This window comes from Uloborus diversus, chromosome 8 (assembly GCF_026930045.1).
Source record: "Uloborus diversus isolate 005 chromosome 8, Udiv.v.3.1, whole genome shotgun sequence".
NCBI lineage: Eukaryota > Metazoa > Arthropoda > Arachnida > Araneae > Uloboridae > Uloborus > Uloborus diversus.
This window is the reverse complement of record NC_072738.1, coordinates 26,596,566-26,620,626: the sequence shown is the minus strand read 5'-3', so window position 1 is coordinate 26,620,626 and position 24,061 is coordinate 26,596,566. Positions and strand designations below refer to the sequence as shown.

The 24,061-nt window shown below is 33.8% G+C and overlaps 1 protein-coding gene across 1 annotated transcript in view; it reads left to right on the top strand.

The window, feature by feature from the left end:
* The window catches only part of LOC129227982 (phospholipid-transporting ATPase IA-like), an 85,020-nt gene extending 72,883 nt beyond the window's left edge, over positions 1-12,137 (top strand). The window contains exon 24 of the mRNA XM_054862608.1: positions 11,744-12,137. Within this exon, the coding sequence (XP_054718583.1) occupies positions 11,744-11,849 (106 nt within the window). The 3' untranslated portion in view covers positions 11,850-12,137. The remainder of the gene's footprint in view (positions 1-11,743) is intronic.
* The last annotated feature ends 11,924 nt before the right edge of the window (positions 12,138-24,061 follow it).

Sequence of the window (24,061 nt, the reverse complement as noted above, 5' to 3'; positions counted from 1 at the left end):
AAAATAATATTAAACTCAAATGAGGTATGGGTATATTTTTTTATTGAATAACCTTACCCTCATGTTATAATCATTACGACATTGTTCCTAAAATTTAAACCGCTAATTGTATAGCATTTCGGTAACATTATTATGGTTTAGTATTTAATTGGCTTGAAACGTTAAAGATGTTTTACGTCCACATTCAAAGTATCTTGGCACGTAATATGTATGTACTTAGAAGTGGATCATTAGTTTAAGGAATCCTAAAAAAATTAAAAAAAAAGACATTTTAAAATAAAGTAATGAAAACTTTGTTATGAAACATCGTATGTGATAGGGGGGAGGAGGAGGTGCTATTCAATTTCCCGGGCCCCCTCTGAGAGATTTTTCTGTATCCGCCCCTGGTTCTACTACACCAACTTTCTAATAATAAAATGCATATTTGAAACACTTCAAGTAATTTGTAACTCAGAAGGTCTATATGGGGGAAAAAAGAAATTACTCTTAAAAATGGTCGAAAATTTCTTCAAAACACCTTTTTACTAATATTCGGTTTAATAATAATAAAAAAAAATATTTTACTAAGGTAAAATTCAACATTTTTGTACGTATATTATCAGTTACATAAGTTACGATTAAAAATCTGTAAACATTCGTTTATAAAAAGATACTTTTCAATGAGCGAAACTCTGTATTTTTCTACTGTTGAGATAGGAAGAAAGTTGCGGAACGACACAAAATGGCGGACGCTGGAGCATGTCGCCACTTAAGAGACGGATCGAGGGCTTTAAGGGCACCCACTTTGTTGAAGGCCCTCAACTCCCAAAAAATTTTATGATTTGTTCGAAAAAAAAAAGTTCTTGAAAAAATTAATTTCATTTTAAAGTGCTTGAAACCTTGAAAATTAGGACAAGTGTGGATACAAATGATAAGTTTCTAAATTTATAACAAATGGGAGGTTGGTAAAGCGAGGAATACCGAAATGTGTCAAATTCTGCTCTTTGCGATATCCTGCAGCAAAAATGTAAAATTCATGGTTCTCACGTTTCTGTAACATATTACTTGAGATACTTTTTTTGTGACTCATATATTTCATATCTTGCTTGCTGTTTATTTAATTATGTACTTCAATTTTATTTCTTACTAGTGGTACCCGCACGGCTTCGCCCGTAATAGCAAATTAAAAGGTCTTTTGATTCGCCTGTATATTTACAAATGATGTGTAGTGAATTTTCTCGCCAATTGGCTTGTGCCCACGTTACGGTTCCACGTTATGATAATTTCGTATCTCGCCAATTGCCTTGTGCCCATGTTACGGTTCCACGTTATGATAATTTCGTAATTTATTCGTCCATCTTATGATATTTTTTTCTTAAAATTGGAATAGAAATTTTTTTCCTAAAATTGGAATAGAAAAAGAACAAAATCGAATTTTCGAAAAATCGCTTCGAGGTGCACACCCTCATGCTACATACTAACTTTGTGCCAAATTTCATGAAAATCGGCAGAACGGTCTAGGCGCTATGCGCGTCACAGACATCCTACAGACATCCTACAGATATCCTACAGACATCCAGACATCCTCCGGACAGAGAGACTTTCAGCTTTATTATTAGTAATAAAGATCAAATGTATAAATTATGAATTGACCAAGTGGGCAGCATGTTTCTCTTGTTACCTATTTCCAAAATCTATACTTAATTTCTTTTAAAGCATCTTTTACTATTGATGATTTTGTATTTAATTCAATGTTGTATTTGTGGGCGGGTTGGAGGCGTGATCAAAAACTAATTGAATTGAACCAACAGCCGATGTTCAGTGGCGGATACACCCGGCGGGCAACCGGGCATTTTCCAAGTGGGCCGGTTATGTTTCGGGCTGATCAGTTGCCCTGTCTACAAATAGTAAAATGTAAATACCGCTGCGTAATTTCTCAAGCTTCAATCCTTCTTTACGCATGGGCCCACGGATGGAGGGTGCAAGGCCACCGCTAAGGGGGCCGTGGGGGTGCTACACCTGCCCAGTTTTTCAGAAATAGGGCGGCCAATTTCGTTATAGTAATGCAATAAAAACAGAAAAACAAGGGCACTATTTAAAAGTTAAAATACTTTTGTCCATTTTTCAATTTCATCTATGAATTGCAATTCACATTTACCTTACTTATGAATGGCAATTCACACTTGTTACGAATTGTAGTTCATAACAATTGCAATGAAAGTGACGAAAAGTATTTTTTCAATAAGGCTTTAACAAAAAATGCAATCATAAAACACAATTTTGAGCATCCAAAATTCTGTATTATAAAGATTATTTAAGTAAAGACCTCCTAAATGTGCGTTTCTAACATTTGTTTTGCAAAAAATAAAATATTCAGTTTCTCTCACTCAATATCCCTCGAAGGGTTCAACACACCGACCTTTTCTACCATGTACCTTTCCTATTTTTTTTAAATGAAAAACATCATCCTGAAAATCAGAGTTATGTATATAGAAAAGTACACAGGCCCCAGAAATATGGTTTAATTAGGAGAAAAATTAAAGTATGGCGAGAGAGATTGAAAATATTGAAATTGATAGTCACACCAGTAGTTCTAAGTGTTTGAATGTAAAAATCATGTATGAATCAAAAATTGAAACAAAACTTTATCAAGAGGTGAAGAAGGAATGATATTTAAAATAAAATAGAGTGAAAAAAAAAGACCAAAGATCATTAAGGTTATTTAAGGTCACCAAAGCACCAGATCAGTTCAAGAAAAGTTTTTTTACCTGGGGCCGTAGATGGCTTGCATTTCAAGCAAATAATAATACTAGGCTGTAAATTGTATTATGGAAAATCTAAATGTAAATGGTTTTTTAGAAGAACACTGTTGGAGGGTGTTTCATATTTTTTATCAATAAAATAAATAAAAGAAGATTGGGACGTAGCCAAAAAGGGGGAAGAGAGGGATCCAAAGGAGCTTATATCTTCCTTTTTAGTCACCAAAGCTTGCCTAAAGTGCGTTTTTGAAACTTTGCTTTTTAAGGAATTCCTGGGAAAAACTCCCGAACACCTTTCCTTAGTTTAACGTCATTAAAGATGGCCTATAACAGCGTATTTGGGATTTCAGCTTTGAAAAACTTCGAGGAGAGTATTTCCGCTTTCCGCCTCAATCGACCCAGAAACGTCCCCACCCCATCATTAAAGAGCATCAGAAATCAGTGTCAAGAAAATTTCGGAGACCCCTTAAGCATCTCCTTCCCATAATATCATCGGAGATCGTCTAAAATTACCTTTTTTGAACTTCAATCTCAGAAGAAAAAAAAAAGGAGGAAAACCCCCAAATCTCCACTTTTCACATAACATCATGACACAAGATTTTTTGACCTATTCCCAAAAATTAAATTAAAACTTCAAATTTAAATCTAAACACTACACACCAAGCAATTTTTGTAACTGACCATAGTCCTTTCCCTATCGATCTACTTCGTTTCTCACTTTCAGATTCTGTATCATGTAAAAGTCCATGTCATGGTGTCATGGACTCACAGGTACATCAGACCTTTATATCTTCCATTGTCCACTAACCTCATCTTTCCGCATTAAATATTACCCCTCTAATTTCTTTCTCCGAAGTTTCGATTGTTTACCGGGTGAAAGCCCTCGATCCTCTCTTCTTAGTAACACTAAGAAAGATCATTTATAATTCCGTTTTTGAATATACAGCAGCAAAAAATTTCAAAGAAAGTCCCCCCCCCCCCCTCCCCCTTCGTCATCATCAGTAAAGCACATCAGAAATCTCGTTTTTAATGCTTTCCTTTCCCTAGTATCACTCAAAATCTTTTAAAACTGCATTTTCAGATTTAATATTTGGGAAATTTTTCCGGAGTTCATCTTCCTAACATAATGGAAGGTAATATATAAATGCAAGTTCGTAGTTTCACTTCCAAAAAATTGCCGGAAGAGGGCCCTCGAACCTCCGTTCTCCCTAACATCACCAGAGATCATCTAAAATTGTGTTTTAAGGACTACAATTTGAAAATTTTTCTAAGGGAGAGACCACAGGACCCCATATTTCTGTCTCAATGTTAAACTTACAATTAGGTTTCTAATGCTAATATTTAATAACTCCCATGTGCAAGAAAATCAATCTACTCTCTATCTCTCTCTGTATTGATACATGTGTTTGAAAAAATTAAGGAATCGCACACACACCTCGCTTCCCTAAGAACCTCCCTATTCTAACTAAAGTAATGTTAGAAGATATGACGGAAATATCAATACAGTAACAGGCACTTAAAAATACTTAAATAGATTATTACAATCACCCTTTTTTTTTTACAAATAAAGGTTTAGCTTATCTTGTATCAATTGTTCACCATTAAAACACAGAAAAGAATCCCATTTGTTGAATTTTATTTAAAAGAAAGTATTTATTTATTTATTTATTTAAACAATCATTTTTTAAAATTCACTGATCTTAAAGTGTTATATTTCTTTTGGCCTGGTGAAATTTCAACAAATACAAATACAAATACAAAAGTGACGACCAGCAACAGGCTCTGGGCCCAGCTAGACTGGTCCTAGTCAATTTACAATCCCCAGTGAAGATCAATGGCCCTCTTAAAACTGTCTACTCCTTTGCTCATTACCACCTCTTCCGGTAAGCTGTTCCAAGGTTCCACTACCCTGCTAAAATAATAATTTTTCCTAATATCCATGTTAGCCTGAGATTTAAATAGCTTAAAACAATGACCCCTTGTCCTGTTTTCAGTGGTAAACTTCAGCCCCGTAACATCTTTCATTTTAATAAATTTAAACAGCTGAATCATGTCCCCTCGGTCTCTTCTTTGCTCAAGAACCTACATTTTTTAGCCTTCTAAGCCTGGAATCATAATCTAAGTGGGAAAGTCCACTTATTAGCCTTGTAGCCCGCCTTTGAACCCTTTCCAATACATTAATGTCTTTCTTAAGATAAGGAGACCAAAAGTGAACAGCATACTCCAAATGGGCCTTATCAAACTTCTATATAAGGGCAGAAGAACTTCTTTAGATTTGTTTGAAATAGATCTTTTGATAAACCCAAGCATCTTATTGGCTTTGTTGCTAGCAATGCTGCACTGTTGGCTAAACTTTAAATCCTGACCTATTAAGACCCCCAGATCAGTAACTTAGTCTGCCTGACTAATAACTGAACCTTGCAAATAATAACTTGTACACTTATTTCCATGCCCTAAATGTAGTACTTGACATTTCCCAACATTAACAGCCATACCCCATTTATCAGCCCACTCCGTAATACGATCTAGATCCTCTTGCAGCTGATTTGCTTGTTCTTCATTTTCTACAGTCCCCATAACTTTGACATCATCAGCAAAACAATTCATGTTCCCAGAAATATTTTTGTGAATATCGTTCATAAAGACAATGAACAAAACAGGCCCTAACACTGATCCTTGAGGAACCCCGCTTAAGACCTCACTCCAATTAGAATAATTTCCCCTTACAACTACTCTTTATTTCCTTCCCGTCAGCCAGTTTTTTACCCAAATGAAAGTTTTCCCTCCTATTCCTATATCAGCTAATTTGCTAAGTAGAGCAACATGCGGTACCTTATCAAAAGCTTTTTGAAAATCAATGTAAACAACATCTACAGGCTTCTTATTATCCAATGCCATGGTAACTTTGTCATAGAAATGTAATAAATTAGTTGCACAAGATTTACCTTTCCTGAAACCGTACTGAAAACTAGTCAATAGATTATTAGTCTCTAGAAAATTTACTATCTTAATTTTCATCAATGTTTCAAAAATTTTGCAAACCACCAAAGTTAGACTCACAGGTCTGTAATTTCCCGCACTCCCTTTAGACCCTTTCTTGAAGAGCGGTGTAATGTTAGCCAGCTTCCAGTCCTCTTGCACTGTCCCCGAATTATAAGAAGCATTGAAAATGTTTGCGATTACATCTGCTAATTCCTCTGCACATTCAACTAAAATTTTCGGATAAATATTATCTGGCCCCGGTGGAAATTGCGCCGCACACGGGTTTATTTTACATTTTCTTTTTAAATAAATAGATAAAACTTGTTGTCAAATTACTATTTATAAGCCGCACCGAGTTATTGGCCGCACTTTTATTGCTGAGAAAGTAAAATCGAGTTTGACGCCGCGGCGTTATTACCGGAAAATACTGGTAATAAATTAGTTGCACAAGATTTACCTTCCTGAAACCGTACTGAAAACTAGTCAATAGATTATTAGTCTCTAGAAAATTTACTATCTTAATTTTCATCAATGTTTCAAAAATTTTGCAAACCACTGAAGTTAGACTCACAGGTCTATAATTTCCCGCACTCCCTTTAGACCCTTTCTTGAAGAGCGGTGTAATGTTAGCCAGCTTCCAGTCCTCTGGCACTGTCCCCAAATTATAAGAAGCATTGAAAATGTTTGCGATTACATCTGCTAATTCCTCTGCACATTCAACTAAAATTTTCGGATAAATATTATCTGGCCCCGGAGCCTTAGTCTCTTTAATTTTTTTTAAATGAAGTAAAACGTCATCCCTGGAAAATACAAAGTCCTCAAGCACATGCACCTGTGCTTTTGTTCTCTTTTACATTTCTTTTGAAAAATTACAGTTGTTTACGTAATTAGCTAATCAACTGGTAGTCATATCTGGTATATGTCTAAACCTGCTGAAAATATGAAGAGGGGGATGGAGCACCTGCTCATTTGCTATCCTTAAGTGCATATAAACTACTGTATTAGGACTGAAAAAAATGTGTTAAAAACATGATTTATGGAGATGTTGATCCCTTCTCCCCTCATTCTGCAAACTGATACAGACGTACTGTACAAGAAGAATTTACAACAAAAAAAAAAGAAAGAAAGAAAACAACTTTGTTTTCACTAAGAAACCACCCTACATCGAGGTATAAGGCAGAAATATGTGAAATACACCGCCAACAAAGTCATTCCAGCCGAGGACTGCAGTTTCGTGTTTATTACCACACATCCGCCCGCAGCTGGCATAACTTACTGCAATTGAAAAGTTTTTTTCAAATAGGTAAGTTTTCGAAAAACCTTCAAGTGTCTCAATTCACTAGTTAGTCTTGGCGAACATTTATTCAAAACGGAACTAATGTTGTCTTTTTAATTAAAAATTTTTAAAAACCCTGACTGAGTTGCAACTGTAGAATCAAGAGGGAAAATTGAAAATCCTTTTAAAAGCCATATACTCTTAAAAATCAATTTCAAGTATTTTATTTGCTAACAAATAGAAACTGGCAACACATGAAAATTTTAAATCATTGCATTTAATTTCCTTGTCGGCCAACAATGAATTCGGTTATCAATCGCGTGAATAAAGGCTTAGCCATTATTAAAATCTGCTTTAAAAAACATTATAATTGGAATTCTATGTAACGTGGAAGTTCCAAACACATTCTATCAGACACGGAAAAGAAATTCTCTTGATTATGGTATTAAGTTTTGTAACTTTTTAAATATGTTTCCACTGCAAAAATCACAAAAAACTTTTTAGAGGTTTTTAATTAATATCTTTGTTAATTAATGTCATCCAAACACGCAGCCTACCTAAGAACACTCTCTATCAACTCTCCTTTCTAACAAAAAATTTTTTCCCAACATCGGTCCACCTGTTTAGGCACTAGAGTAGAGAGTGCCACAGACAGATACACACACAGACACATCAAACTTATAACCCCCTTCCTTTGTGTGTCGGGTCAGGGGGGGGGGGCGTAATGGTCTGGTTAGGTCAGGAAATAGTTCAACAAAGGAAGGGTATTTTTAACTTGAAGTTTGAAGCTATTACTAACTATTACTAATTTTTTATGCAATTTAATTTAAAGAAGTTTCTGTTTCACTGGATTTCATTATCAGCTTTAGGGAAAAGTTCCTAAGAAATATGAATAGTCGTAATTATGAAAAGTTAATTATTGGCTGCAAGCTACAGAGAGCTTTTGAGTGATGGCACATCTAACTAGTAAATTGCTGCAATGCCAGAAATTAGACCTAAAGATTTATCCTGGTTCGGAATCTCAACCAGCGTCCTGGGCCCAGTAACACGGCCCATAGGTACATGGGTTGGGAACTGCTGCTTTAAGCTGTTGTACACAACAATCACTTTTACCTATTTTATGGATTATCCGCAGTTAGTGTGCTATTCTATTCTGCGGATAATGAGAAGTTTGCTGTGTAGTTAATCTTACTACCATTATATTTGCGGAAGTTTGTCTGTATGGATGTATGGATGTTTGTTACTCTTTCACGCAAAAACTACTGAATGGATTTTGATGAAACTTTACACAATAATATAGTTTATGCATCAGAATAACACATATGGTAGTTTTCACCTCGTTATGGGGGGCAAATCCCCCTAGGGGGCGATAAAACCCAATTTTCGTATAAATTCTCTAATATGAGGATGAAAAAATACTTGCACACATTAACATTATATGTCCATCGGAAGCTCTGATTTTTCAGCTGAAGATGGCACCTGTTCCAAATTTCTAAGTAGAATAAAAAACAAGTTATGAGCTTTTTAGTTCCATGTTCGAAGGCTTTCCTCAACACAATATAGTATTTAGGGTATCATCTCAACTCCCTGTCGATAGCGACAATTGTTGTATTGTTGACTATTTTTGCTTTTCGTCTGACTGTCCAAGGCTTTTCTCAAGTCAAATTTTAAAGTAAGATTTTTTGCACAAGATAGGCAAATAATACATGGATTTGGCTGATTATTTTCCATTTTAATGCAACTTTGAGGCAATTAAAGGGTTTTTTTTTTTTAAATTTATTTGTGTTGACTGGGTATTTAATCGATCAACGGGAATCTAGCCAAACTTTTTTTGCGGAATCATGTCAATAGCTAGGGCATGTGGCAATTTTTTCAATTGTCGCTCTTTTTGAAGCTAAGAACTATGCGAATACTGTTTCTCATTTTTCCCCATGTAACCAAAATATCGCCATTTCTTTAATATTTCTTTCTTTATATCATTAGTTAACATGTAAAATGATCCGCCAGCTAAATTAATCAAATCCAGAAACAGCACAAGTTTGCACACAGTTTCAAACACAATTGCCAAACTTTACTACTTATTTTGGATACATTTCGGATAGCATCATTTCATGGTAACCAGATGTATCTCAATATTTGGCGATATATCTCTTCGATAAAATTTGTAACACAGTTTTACAAAGTAGGGAGGGGGAGACTTATCCAAGGTATCCCAAAACGATTACCGCTAATTTCGTGACATTTTAAATCGCAGTAAGGGATTACGGGCGGCTACATTTTTTAAAAGTTTGTATTTCAATAGCAGTATAGAGACGATTTTAGAATATGTTCAAAAAAAAAAAGGTAAATCGTTTTAAACAAGTGAAGTTGAAATTCATATTTTGGAAATCTTCAAATTTGTATATTCTTAAATGTCTGTTTTTTCGTTTCTAAAAGAGTGCTATTTTGTCCTTCGTATTTATAGCCTTTTTACTTTTATGGGTAAGGAAAAAGCTCAATTTTTAATCACGTCAAAGCAGTGTGTTTTGAGTTATTTCAGTTACAGAAGAAAACGTATAAAAGTAACTATATTGTTTCTCACAACTATTACACACCCAGGCAACGCCGGGTATTTTTGCTATGTACAACAATCTGGTAACTAAATAAAGAAAGTTATTAAATAGAGTTTGCCCCCTAACCCCAATTACCGTCGAAAAACTATTTATTTTTTACCAGGAAAGGCCAAATACTTGCAAAACATTTTCTTTGTAGCATCTTCTGTTCGGAATTAAAAATTAAGCAAACATTTTACGCAGTTTTAGACACTTGGCAAGTCTCTGGTGAATGTATGGCACTGTGGTCCTTTTTCCGATAAAGAATGGATTTGGATTATTTTACATTTTGACGCTGCTTTTAATTGCAAAAATAGATAATGAATTAGATTACATTCGTTGAAGAAAATGAATTTAATTGCAAAAAAAAAAAGACATTTCTAATACCTTATTCGATAGGCAGAGTTATGATAACGCAGTCGGGATGAGTGTTCAAAAATCTTGGTGCTACAGCCATTACAAAATTTGCATTAAAATGTAAAAACTTCGCCAAACTAATTTTGGTAAAAATATCATTAAATACTATGTATAGGGTATTGCGGTTAAAATTAATCCACCAAATTAATGAAACAAGACACTCAAATAACATTAAAACTGCTATTAAAATGTAAATTAATCCACCAAATCCATTTTATATCTCTAGACTCACCAGGCGACTACGTTAGCGCATTGGCAAATTTTTTAAAATTTTAATGAAACTTTTAATTTTCTTTTTTTTTTCTTTTTTTTTGTGTGTGTTTTTAAGATTAATGGTGCTAATTAGGATTTTGTGGAATTAATATCCCTACTTTAATAGCAACAATAGGGAATATTGTTCTTTCTTTCTTTTTTTTTAAATTTGTTTTTTATGCTATCGGACCTGTACTGATGAAGATTTTTGGAATTAATCATGAAGGAGATCTTCAGAGGGAGATGTTATTTGAAAATGCTGATATGACCATTCTAATAGAGACTTTAGGGAATGTTTCTCTTTCTGAAATGAGAAGTTTTTTGTACTATTGTCCTCATTTAACTGGGAACTTAAAAAAAAAAAAAAACTGTTGTTCTTACTCTGATTTTAATGGTATTTTTACTCTGAACTTTTTTGGTATTTTAATCAGGACTGTTTACATTGTTAAGAAACAGTTGATTTCCTTCATATGGGGGATTTTAAAGGTTTGATGTTCTCACTCTAAAGGGACATTACTAGAATCTGGATTTGTTGTGACTGTTGACCCTATTTTGGGACGATTTCTCTGGTAAGAAGCTATACAATAATTTAGATAGCAGGTGTAGCGCTGGACACCATTTGACAGGGGATGGGGATTATAAGGGAAATGGTTGACTTTATTTAAGAATTGTTGACCTCACTCAAATTGGAATTTTTGAGAATTACCCAAACTAACTTCTTTACAACTCCTGAACGTTTTCCTGATTTATGTTGTGTGATTTTTTGGGAGTCTTCCCAGTTTCGCCGACATTTCATAACCCCCCCCCCCTCTCCCTTGATTTTCAGTTTTCATCATATTTTTTAATATATTAAAGGGGGGAGGGGGGCATTTTAACTGTCGGCGAAACTGGGGAGAAACCATTTTTTGGTAACTATTTGACCTCTCCCTGTGTTGACCATTAACTTGAATCGATTGAAAAAAAACTACATCAACGTGAGCGAAGCCGCGTGTAAAAGCTAGTTATGATAATTTACATGTATGCGAATGTTTGTGATATTTTTAAGCTGTTCTACACAACAATCGCTTTTACCTAATTTGAATTATCGGCCAAGTAGCTTATCCCCGGGTAGCATGCCATCCTATTCCGCGGATAATCGGGAGTTTACTGTATAGTTAATTCATCACAGTTTGAATAATGTAAATTAAACCAAGACTATAGAAAAAAAGCAGATGGGCTAGGTCACACGCCACATTTGACTGTGATGCACAAATTACGGAGATTCAGCGTTTTGATCATTTTACATTTTCGTGACACTTTTTTTGGGGAATGGCAGTTATGCCGATGCGGCATTTCTACCAGAAATACTTCACTTGAAATAGTTTGACTTCAATATAATTTCAATGTATTGTTAACAATCTTGCAAGTTTAAAATACCGTTGTCAAAAATTTTGAACGTTCCATTCTTTTGCTAAACGAATTGTAATATTTGTAATTTTTTTTTTCAGATTACGAAGAACTATATGTAAAAGTTTGGCAGAAGCTGTACGCGAAAGTGAGATTGCCAATGCTGACCCTTCAACAGTGATGGTTCATGCAACAAAACAGAGGTGACTTTAATGTGTCTATTTTCGAAGGAAAATATAGACACAATTTATAATATTCTTCGCATCAGAAAAACTGTTGAGTTTTGAAAAAACATTTTAAATGTGAAGCCAAACTTTTGACTTTACCTTCATATAACTGTGATACTCTTTGTGCACAGCTATATTTTTATTGTAATTGCAAATTTAGGCTTAATTGAAAAAATCATAGGAAATGAAAGGAAATGCTTGTGAATAGAATGTACGAAGAGATCAAATTGCATTTAGTTTTGCCAATTACCACATCGTTTGTGTTCATTTTTGCAATTTATTTTTCTATGTTGGTTAAATCATGTATAATGTGTACAAAAGCTGTTTTGAATAAAAAATATTGTAACTATCTTTTGTGTGATTTTCATAAATATTTTATATGTTTTAAGACATTTAAGCAGTCTTAAAATTACTATTCTTAAGATAAAGTAGATTCATGCTTGTGAATAGGAATTGTTGGTGAACTTTAAACTTTTTCTTAAAATGCCTGGCTTCTGATTAACTTTAGGAAATGTTTAGTTTTTCTTGCTAGTATGTAAATTTTTTCCTTGGTCTTTTGTGCATTTAATAGTAGCTTATCTTTTGGACTTATTTAGGCTTACTGAAACAGCGAGGTTACTAAAAAATGTTTTTAGAAGGCCCTCATCTCATGTACCTGCTGTTCCTTTGGAAATGGAACTGCAACGTAAGTTGACTCTGCAAGTTTCTTGTTTTCTGTTGTGGGATCTTATTTTCTATTTCTGAACACATGCATGATTTTCACCAGTGATGTATGTTTTACATTTTCTGTTTTTCTAAATTGCATGGTTGCTTTAATGCATGCCCCTGCATTTTTGTGTGCTTTTGCTTCACTGCTATTAACAAAATGCAGCTTGTTAGTTTTGATTTATCAGGGGTGCTTCCTTAGAATGATGAATATTTTATTTATTTATTCATGGGGGCAGTTTACTTTAATGTTTAAAACATCTGTCATTATGCTGATTTTACAAGTTGTTCTGAAAAGTTTCTTACATTCCATCATTCATAATGCTTGCCTAATCTTTATTAAACACCTTAGTCCATAAGGGAAAAAAACCTTTCTGCAGAGGAGTAAAAGCAAATCAATGTTTTATGGTTATTAGCAAATTACTGCATACACGTGTTTCGGGGTTACATGGAACCTCTTTTTCAATGCAAAATTGTGAGCTTTTGGGTGTAAAGACATTTAAATCCAAAAGATTGCTATTTTGCATTGAAGAAGGAGTTTCCTGAAACCCCAAAACATATCTGCTAGTTTGTGCGATAAAACATTGTTGATTTTTCTTTTACCTTAGTGGTTCTTAAACTACCATCCTGTTTTGTTTTTTTTTTTTAATCTAATTTCAAGCATCAACAAGGATTTAATATCATATAAAAATATCAGCGAAAAAAAAGTCAGAGCAAAAATCATTAAGCATTTCAAAATCTAAAGTGGAATCAGAAAATGGATTTTCGATATGGAGGAACTGTGTTTTTCAGTCTTTCTTTTTGCATGTCTTCCTCTGCTTATTGTCTTTTATAGAGTAGCCATCTCTCTGAAACAAAATATTTTTTTTCGAAAGATCTCCACCAGGAAACTGCAGCCCTATGCTTAATTATTTTGATTTGAATAAGTCAAAATAAGTCACACATTTTCATTCAAATTTGAGCTTTTAGAAAATCTACACACATATTATTAGACTTCATACATGGTAAAAACTTGAATCCTATATGACTTGATCTAAGTGGTGGATATGCTTTTGATAAACTTGATTGGTAAGAAGTTTTGACTTGATAGGTCTATCAAATATATTGTTTTAATTTGAATTTCTCAAGCTTTGCTTTAAACAGTTCCAAAATGCCTGGCATTGCTTTCTCATCTGTAACCACTTGGCCAAAACTCGTCTTATAGCAAAGGACCAAATGAGATTAAATGAGCAGTTGTTGATTTGAATCCATATAATTGATATAAATGCAGCTGCTAATAAAAAAACATATTCTTGACTTTGGTTACAGAACGTCAATAGAATGAAACTGTTTGCGGTCAAATGAATTTTCAATTTAGGGGATTTTATGGAAACAACAAACAGCCCATATAAGGTATAGAAAATGTCTAAGTAGTGCTATGCGTTTTAACTTGATTTAAAACAGCATAGTGGTTAAACTCATAGTGGTTAGCATCTTTCCCCAAATTTGTGGGTTCAAACCCAGAGCTTGTTAGTGGGTTTTGAAGATACAGAAAAGTGACAGCATCCATGTTGTATAATTGTGGATCGTGTTAAAGAACCCGTGAGCATTTTTTGACCTTGAATTGTCTAAGCATGATTAAATTCCCAGTGCAGTTTCCCATCGAAGAAAGCCTTGATGCTTCCATCTTGTGGAGAAAGTATTTATCTTTGTAATCTCTGTCATTTTATGTTAAAAATCAATTTTTTTCCTTAATTGCATTTATTTAGAAATTTTAGCTGCATGTAATTTTCAAGAAAATAAGAGAAAAATATTTTCAAGAAAAATATTTTCATTGTGTAAAAAAAATCAGGAAAATATTTGTTTTTTTAATAAAGTTTTAAGAAATGCTTAAGTATGTTTGCAAATTTAGTTTCAAGTTTTTTTTATTATCATTATTATTAATGTTTTTTGCAATTAATATGATTTCATTTCAAGCAAAAAGTTAATTATTGGTGAAATTTTGAAAAAATAAAAGGCAGAAACTAATCAACTACATGTAATTGTTATTTTCAGTCTGAAGAAAATATTTATTTAGTTGTCTACTTATTTAAAAGAAAGGTTATTTTCTTATAGTTTTACTTTAAATTTTCACGTGTCGGTGCTTTTGATCAGTTCTTTTCTTTTTTTTTTCTTTTATTAGTATGAAGTTTTTGGTTTCAGTTTTAATTATAGTTTCTTTGAGTTTAGCCATTTTGACTGAATGAATTGATGTACTATAGCTTGTAATATGTCCTGAAATGAAGAGAACAACAGATGTAGAAAACATCAAAACCCATATGTTTAATGAAACACATAAATTTGGCTCTAGGAAGCTGTTTCCCTCAATTATAGTCCAAACAAAAAGTGTTTAAAGGGGCTAAAAATTCTGAAGAGTGTTTACTCTTATCGTTTTTTAATTGTACTTTTGTTTACGATGTCTCTTTAGCCATTGCTCCATACAAGCAATTTGTTAATCTCAAGAAAATGAAAGCTATTGGAAAAACTGTAGTATAACTTATGAAAACCTTCTGTGATTATGACAAAATATGACTCTTAGAAGCCTAACGAAAGAGAGTTTTGTATTTTTGATGAATTATTTAAATTTAATTTAATTGTTAAAGCAGTTGTATTTAACTCATCAAAATTTTATGCTTTGTATGTGTTTTTTTTTTATTTATTTTATCTTAATGCGTCATATTTTGTCATTTGTCTACTTATGATAGATTTGTTTGGAATTATGTATGAAATTCTGCAATTAATTAAAAACAATTTTTCTAATTCAAAAAATTTAGCCCATGAGTACTTTCAAAGTCTCTTTCCTGCGTTGAAAATCTCTGTTCTAAATACACATTAAAAAGTTTATAATGTAATGTAAGATTACATTGCAAACTTTTTGCTAACTTTCTATTGCTGACTTAAGAGCCAGGGTGCTTATTCCAAGCTCGAAATTCACCTTGCGAGATTAGTTCTGATCGTCTCACTAGATGGCGCTTTAAGGAAAATCGCAGTCTCGCAGTTTAAATCTCGCAAGTTCGTATTCTAAGCTCCAAAAGAAGGGGAAAAAGTGACTTTTCGCGCCTTTACTTGCGAGCGAAATCTCGACTGCCCCGAAGTAGGTGAGATTATGCGATTTTTGTGATACAATTATGGGAGTTTGTTTTTCTGAAAGGTATTGGATCAAGGAAAACGAATTTGGATGATGCCAATCTTGGAAATTGTTAAGGAAGGGGGGGGGGGGTTAAAACTGCACCGGGGGGGGGCAAGTGGTTTTCTATTCAATTTGTGATACAATTGCGGGAGTAAGTTTTCTGACAGGTATTTATTGGCAGGAGGATAACAAATAAGGAATTAGGATTTTGCCGGCGCCGAAAATGGTGCAGGGGGCAAGAGGGGTCGTAACTGTACAGGGGGAGTGGTTTTCCGTTCCATTTTCGTGCCGCAAAAACGGGAGTTAGTTTTCCGCTTGCCAATACATTTCAGAAAAACTAATTTGAATGTTGCGAACACCGAACATGGTGCAGAGGAGGGGGGGGGGTGCAAATGGTTTTTAGTAGAATTTTTTTGATAAAATTACGGGAGTTGGTTTTTCTGAAAGGTATTGGCACGAGGAAAACGAATTAGGATATTGCCAACCCTGAAAATAGTGCAGGGAAAAGGTTGGGGGGGGGTCATATAACTGCACTGAGGGGCAAGTGGTTTTCCGTTCAATTTTTGTGACACTAAAACGGGAGTTTTGCAAAAACATTTTGCAGGGAAGAGGGGGGGGGGCAAAGTGGATTTCGGTGAAATTTTCGTAATAAAACTACGGGAGTTGGTTTTTCTAAAAGGTATGTTATTGGTACGAAGAAAACGAATTAGGATGTGGCCAACCCCAAAAATGGTGCAGGGGGGGTAGAGAGGGGGGGAGAGTTATAACTGCAAACATAAAATAGGTATATATGCAACATTTCTCACTTTACAAATAGTTTTCAATGCTTAAAAGACTTAAACCCACTTTCACAACATCATAATACACAAATATCCGAATTAAATTGCAGACACGTGTTTTGGAGACATTAAGAGCTCCTTTTTCAATGCAAAAGATGTCAGTTTATGAATAAAAATGCATTCTCGGCTAAGGTTGTTTATTTTTATGGATTTCATTTTCTTTTAACCAAATCCATCACTCAGGAAATACGTTGGGCGGGGGGGAACGGGGACTTCCATTTTCAAGAAATAATGCATTTGAAAAAATTAAGGAGCTATGAATTTTCTACTCCCCTTTATTGGTTTTTGACCGCTTGACGGCCTGCACAAATGCGTCTAGGGCAAATTATATAAAAAGCGTTCATAATTTTTATTTGTCTTTTGTACATTATCCCACTTAAAATTTAGTTGTTTCACAAAAGTACTATTTGTTTCTGAAAATTGTATGAATTTCAAGTTTAGACAGAATATACAATCCCCCTTTTTTTGCGTTTAAGGGGGGGGGGGCGGTGACATCACAAATTACCCGCCCCGTCTGTCACCCATGCTAGGTACACCACTGACGAATGTAATTTTTTTTCTGTCTTCTTTTGCTGTAAAATCTTCCTCCCCCGTTTTTTCCCCTAAATTCTTTATTTGTTACTTACTGTCATTATTCAATTTCAATTGAATTTAACTTGTAAGAATTTTTTTTTTCTTTATTGAAATTTGATATTGATTAACTAATTACAAAAAAGTACAAAGCCTGGTAATTTCTGGGAAATTGTTTCCAAAATTTGATTTTCCATTTCGCCCCGATTGCTCCTTTTTTCATTTCTTCTTCAATTTAGAATCTTTCCTATGGGTTGAACGTTTAAAGTTCTTTATCAGCCGAAGTGAAACGATGATTAAAAAATCTTACTCCCTTTACGAATATTTTTCAATATAATTTACAGAAGCAGAGTATTTATTCATTTTAAACTGCTCTTATAACCAAGATTGCTGTTTTGACTTTTTAATCTTGAAGATAAAGATGAAATTATGTAATCATAGTTACAAGTTGCTTGTTTTGAAAAGGAAATCTAAAAAAGTACTGTTTTGAAGATATCTTAAGATTGGGTCTTGGAAAACAATACCTAGAAAAAATGGAATTTGAAAACAGGAATAATGAAGAAATAAAACTTTTTATTTAAGCATATGCTTATTAAATTATAATTTTAAAGAAAAAGAGAAAAAAACTGGAATATGTTTTTGATACTGAGATTGTTGCTATAATTACAAGTTACAACTGAGCGGGGGGAAAGGTTGGTTTTTACATTACCAATCCTAATATGGAAGATTGTATACTCTGTTATGACTGCTCTCATCCCCAAAAGCTCAATTAGCCCAACAAACCTTTTACATGTTGCAGGGGTGCCCCTCCCCCCAAATATCGCAAAGACTCCCCCCTACAAAAGCAAGAGCCCCCCTCCCCAATAAACAAATACCTCTCAAAACACCACCACCATCCCCTAAAAAATTCAATAGCGCAGTCAGCGCCATAACCTAGCCCCCCCCCCCCCCCTGCATTTTAGTGTTTTATATTCAATTTGAATTAGCAGATTTTTTTCATCAAGACTTTTGGATGCAGCTAAAACTTTCGCATTCGACACGAGAAACGACAACAACATAATATACAATCCCCGATTACGGACTATTAAAATTTCTTCATCTGCATTTATGATAGTTAGGATTTTTTTTTTTTTTTTTTTTTTTTTGATATCATGATTTTTTTCTAAAGTTATTATTATTATCATTATTTTGATTATAGTTTCTCGGGAAAAATATATTTCATACAAGACGTTCTTACTATTATAGATGGTTTTATATTATAAATCAACAAAATGTACGGTTAATTTTTTTTCTCATGTATGTATTGGCTTTTTTCCCCTCTTCAATTTTTGTTTTAGACACTGTAATATTGAAATACTCGTATGCATAAAATATGACTTACCTTTAGCCCTCGGCTCTTTTTTCCTTTGTGTACTATTTTGTAAAATTTTCGGTGAATTTATTTTTATGAATTCTGGATTTGCTTCTAGAAAATCTAAAAGTATTTCGATGTGATTCTTTGCAACGTAAAACGTATTCTTTGAAGTATGAGCCAATCGTCAAAATTCGCGCCTTATCTTGCACGGATGGAGCAAAACAAAAAGTATCTGCGCCTAAAGACCATTGGTTGGAAGAAATCACGTGCCTCCTCCCCTCCCCCCGCGCCGCCAAAACCGGCGAAAAACTCTTCCTTCCCCATCGCGGCTGGAACTTGGACTCGTCGCCACATCGCAATAAGAATTTTTTCCCCTCAGAATACCACTTTGTGAGATTTCTCGTCACGTGATCGGCTCTGACGTAACGTTTCGAACTCGAAAGTAGAAAATGTTTGGAATGACCTCCCAGTTGGTCACCAAAGATGGCGAGCATTCAATGGATTTGAATGAGGCTTTTAAATAGACCTGCAAACCAATCTAAATTTCGAATTTGCCTAAAATTCTAACAATACAAACTATTTTTCCAATAATAAAGTTTCAACTACTTTTTCTGTTTGGTTTGAAATTATAATTTTACTAACTGCAAATATTATGTTAGCTGCTTGCAATGTTTACAATGCATGTGTTTGGCATTTTATCATTAAAATTAATAGCACATCATATTAATAATTGCAACAAATCTAAATAGATCCTTAATAAATTCTTGCACCAAACATTTCACTGAAAGAAAATATATTTGAAGCAAGTATTTTTTCGAGTTTTGTGGAATAGTTCAATGAAAATGTTCCTATTTAATGGTGAATTTTTTAAGGTTTAAAACAGTCTTCAAGTTAGATACAATACTTTTTAACTCATTGTGCTCGACTGTTGGGGCAGCAATGCAAACATTGCTGCATACAGGGCTGCGCCGTCCCTATGTGCAAGGTTGTGCGGCGCACGACGGCGCCAGAGTCAAAAAGGCGCCGAGCTCTACCAATCAAAAATGCTCCAAATGGAGGAAAAAATTGCCAATTAAAAGAATAAAATTGAACTTTTCGGAATAAAAGTAGCAGTGAAATTATACTGCTCATTAAAACAAGCAATCCTCCTTGCTGCCTATCTAAAGGAAAAATTATAGCCTTGTTCTGTCTAAGCATGCTATTCAAAAGCGCAATCTTTTACACTGAAAGCACATGATGCTAATAAATGCATACATTAGCACTTTGCTTCATGTGTGGAGCCATAAATGTTATTACGTTATGTCTGTAATGTCACAAGGTTGAGCATTTTTCTTCAACTATTTATGTATCAAATTAAAGAAAGAGGCACCCTTCTGGTTGCACCGCCCCATGCCCCCTCCCCTACAGAATGCTTAGTTGAATGTTTTTCAAAAATATTTACTATTAAAGGGGGGGGGAAACGCACTTTTGGAAAGCAAAGTGACTTCAATACGGAAAGAATAAGAATGTTGGGATAAAGCTTTAATTTCTTTTAAAACTTAATACTTTTAAAAAGAAATCTTGGAGTTAAAAATTCTCAATAGTTTCAGGTAAGTGATCAACTACTCCCACTCCGTCCTATTTCTTTTCTTTTTTCCTTGTTGTTATTTTTTTTCTGGTTGGCTTGAAAATAAGAAAGTTTTCAAAATGCTACTCCTCTGAATCCCCCCCCCCCCCCAGCATTACGAACCATCTCAAATTTCGTTTCCAGATCTTCAATTTCGAAAAATTTTACGAAAACTCACGAATTTGAAACAACATTGCTTAAAACTGCGTTCGAAAATCAGTTAAAAGTGCGTTCTTAGAGTTTCAATTTCGAATGATTGCCAGTCCAAATGTTACTAATATGGTCTTATATTCACGTTTTTAAGACTTCAATTTAAGAAAATATTCGAACAAGGCCCTTCGAACCTCCTTCGTTTAATGTAATCAAAAATTAAGTTTTTCAAACATGACTTACGAAAACTTTAAGTTAGAATAGCCTCTCAAAGAAACACTTCTCTGAATATCATAGAATACTGCTTAGGTTTTTAGTACTTTAATTTTGAAAATTTTTCCAGGGGGAAGCTTCAGAATTCCTTCCTTGTAAAAATCTTCAAAGTTGTCTACAGTTGCGTTTTTAGAAGTTCAATTTCGAAAAATTGGAGGAAAGAAAAGGAATTGATTTCTCTGTGTAAAAAAAAACCGATCGGGTAGAATTTCAGAGTTCCATCCCTTATTCTATCGTCAATAAATATGGCCTATAATTACGTTTAAAGGGTTCAACTTCTATAAATTTCCGTGGAGCCCCTAGAACCTTTTTCTTCCATAACACCACCAAAGACGGTCTAAAATTGCGTTTTTCAAACTACAAGTTTCAAAACTTTCCCGGGGAGAAACCCCGGACCCCTCTTATTAAAATTAAAATTTTTTTCATATTGTGCCCCCTCCCCCCGAAAAAAAAAAACTATTTTCTAATTGCGCTACTGCTCCTGTTGTCATCTTTTGACAGGCATAAAAGTTTTGTTAATTGTTTATCACTTAGAGATTTAGATAGATATTCAAAGTGGCTTTAACTTAGATATTAAAATATTTTCTTCTTCCAAAACACATTATTAGCATATCAGAGTAGCTGCTGAACTCGGAATAATTTCGAGATATGAAGTAAAAACGTACATTATATTGCGAAATTAAATATTCACGCATTATGTTTTTATAAACTAAATGCCAAAAGTTTTTTTCCCATTTTATATTTTTCTACAAAACCTCCCTCCTAGTGTTAACTGCATTTTTCTCGAACGTCAGAGCATAAGAGAGCTCAAAAGACATTTGCACGACGGCGCCGATCAGGCTTGGCGCGGCCCTGGCTGCATACTTGCATGTAAAACGCTACCCGCCACAAACTTTAACTGGTAAGTTAATATTGCAAGTGCAATGGCTGTGTACAGTAAAAGAAAACTAAGTTGATAGGCTTAAGATGAAGACTAACTAAATTGATAATTTTAGACATAATATTTTTGTTTGGTTTGTTTCATGATTTTGTTCTACTTTTGAAAATATACATTCAGCAAGTCTATCTGAGCCCTGTTAAAACAAGGTACCAATAGCGTTTGTCATTGGCTTGTTGAGCTGATGCTCTGTTTTTCTTTAAACTTATCATCCTGGTTTGGGCTTAATTCATTTGTGCTTTGTAGTGGTATTTTTGAAAATGCATTTTAATCTAATCTATATTGACAATGGGATCATTTCCGAAATTTTAAAAATATTTTTTTCTGAAAGAGCATGCTTAAAAACATAGGATTTGACCATTTTTTAAAATAATTTGACAAAGTTTACTATTTTTTTTACATTGTTTAAATTAGTTCACAGGCTCAATTTTATTTTTTACGCTTCTGTGCATGACATCACAAATGATGATCTGCCATTGACTGTTGCCATTAGCCATGCAGTATTTAATTTACTTCTTTATTCTTGTGTACTGGCAAAGATACGGTTGATAGCAAGCGTAGAGCAAAAATGTTTAATTCACTTCTGAATTATCATAATGTAGAAATGCAGTAGACATCAAGCATAAGCATTCAACACCCCAGTGGAATATTTGTCTAAGTTCATCATTTGTGACATCATAAAGACCACGCCTTGTTTGAAAAATTGGACTTTTAAAAAAATTAATTAAAAAATAACTGTTGGGAAAAAGAGTATTTTCTGGGTCCATTTTATTTATTTATTTATTTATTTTGGCTCATTCTATCTACTTCAGTGACTAAAAGTAGTACTTTTGACTGAAGGAAACAACCCCATTCTGTATGCTCATAATTTCTTCGCTCTTTCATTTTCTTATATTTTTAGTTGCATATAAGACCGAGTTTTTCCGTCGGTTTTATCATGTAGTTCGCATAATCCAAGTTTTCAATAATCAGAGTTAATGTTGGTCCAGAGCAACTTGGATTATCAAGTCTCAACTGTAATTATATAAGCAGGCAAAGAGAGCACTTCCTTGAATTTTTCTTACCACTTTGTCAAAGCTGTGCAACTTTTTATCAGCCTCAACATACATACCCTAATTTTTTGAGCAAGTCTCAATTTTTTCTTGGGAATTTTCTACTTGTTTTTTTTTTTTTTTTTTTTTTTTTTTTTTTTTTTTTTTTTTTTTTTTTTGTAAGGATCATTAGCTATACATACAATGCAGTTAAAAACCTGTCTGATTTAGCTAAGTAAGAAAAAAGGTTGTAAAAATATCAATTGTTAGGAATGAAAACATGTAATTACAAGGTCAAACAACATTAACTTTTTTACTTCAAAACATAAAAAGACTCATTTATGGATCAGATTTTCTTTTTCTTTTTTTAATTATATAGGTTTTTTTTTATAATTATTTACCCTATCACAATCAGAGGAGGTTTGGTAATAACAGTTCTTATATTTTCAGTTGGTGCTCTGTTTTACTACACTCCCTTTAACAATGATCTCTATTTAAAAACAATTTTTTGAGAGGTCCTGTGACATAGGCGGCTCGTACGGATGGAAGGGGGCAACTGCCCTCGCACTTTCAAAAGTCAAAGGGCCTTGCCCCCTCTCTTTCGAGAGTTAAAAATTAAGGATTGATTAAAAAATAATATTTTACTCGGCAGATTTATTTAGTTCACAAAAATTAAGGCTAAATATTCCACAGAAATGGACTTTTCTCGTGTGTTTTCATAAAAATGGCACTTTGAATTGAAAGGGTCTCGTCTACAGTAGCCACCTGTCACAAATTTTGACATCACATGCAATTTTTAGAAGTCATTTTATCAGCAATGTGAAGATCCTATAATGAAGCAGACCCCGAAGAGTTCCTATTTTTCCTACTTTTTAGAGCTCTTTCAGTATTTTCCTACTTTTTCCTTTTTTTTCCTACTTTTTCTTTCTTTAGTATAGCAGTTGTGCATTTTTTCTTATTTTAAACAATGCCGCACCAATATTTTTCTGCATGTTTCAATTTTAAAAAGCAAAAGAATCAAGCGAATCCTAAGTTTTTAATTCACTGACTACAGTAATTTCTGGAAGGAACACCACGGCGTCTGCGTGTTTAAAAGTTAAATATTCGTAAGTGACTTTTATGCCGTTGCGGCGCTTAAGATCGACTTTTCTTTTTATCGCCCCGACTTCAGTCCTACTGTTTTAATGAAACAATAAGGAATTAGATACTGGCCCATTCTGATGCAATTATATATTATTTACCCCTCAATTAGAAGCTTTAATTAAAGTAAATGGCCGACTGTCCAAAAAGTGCAAGAAAAGCCGAATTTCCTATTTGCCAAGTTTTTGTATAGTTTATTAGAAGTGAGAGGAGCTCTATTTAAACAGAAAGGCAATGAAAAACCATAAAAAGAACGTAAGGAAGCATAAAATGAAAAACCTGTACACTCTACATATTTTATTGATGTTAGTACAAAATAAAAGGCACAGATAACAGAAATTCACAAAAACGGATCACTTCAAAAATAACACAAACTTTTTTCATACATAAATATGATTATTGTTCATTCTAAATCGTAAACATGATTATAAAATTTATA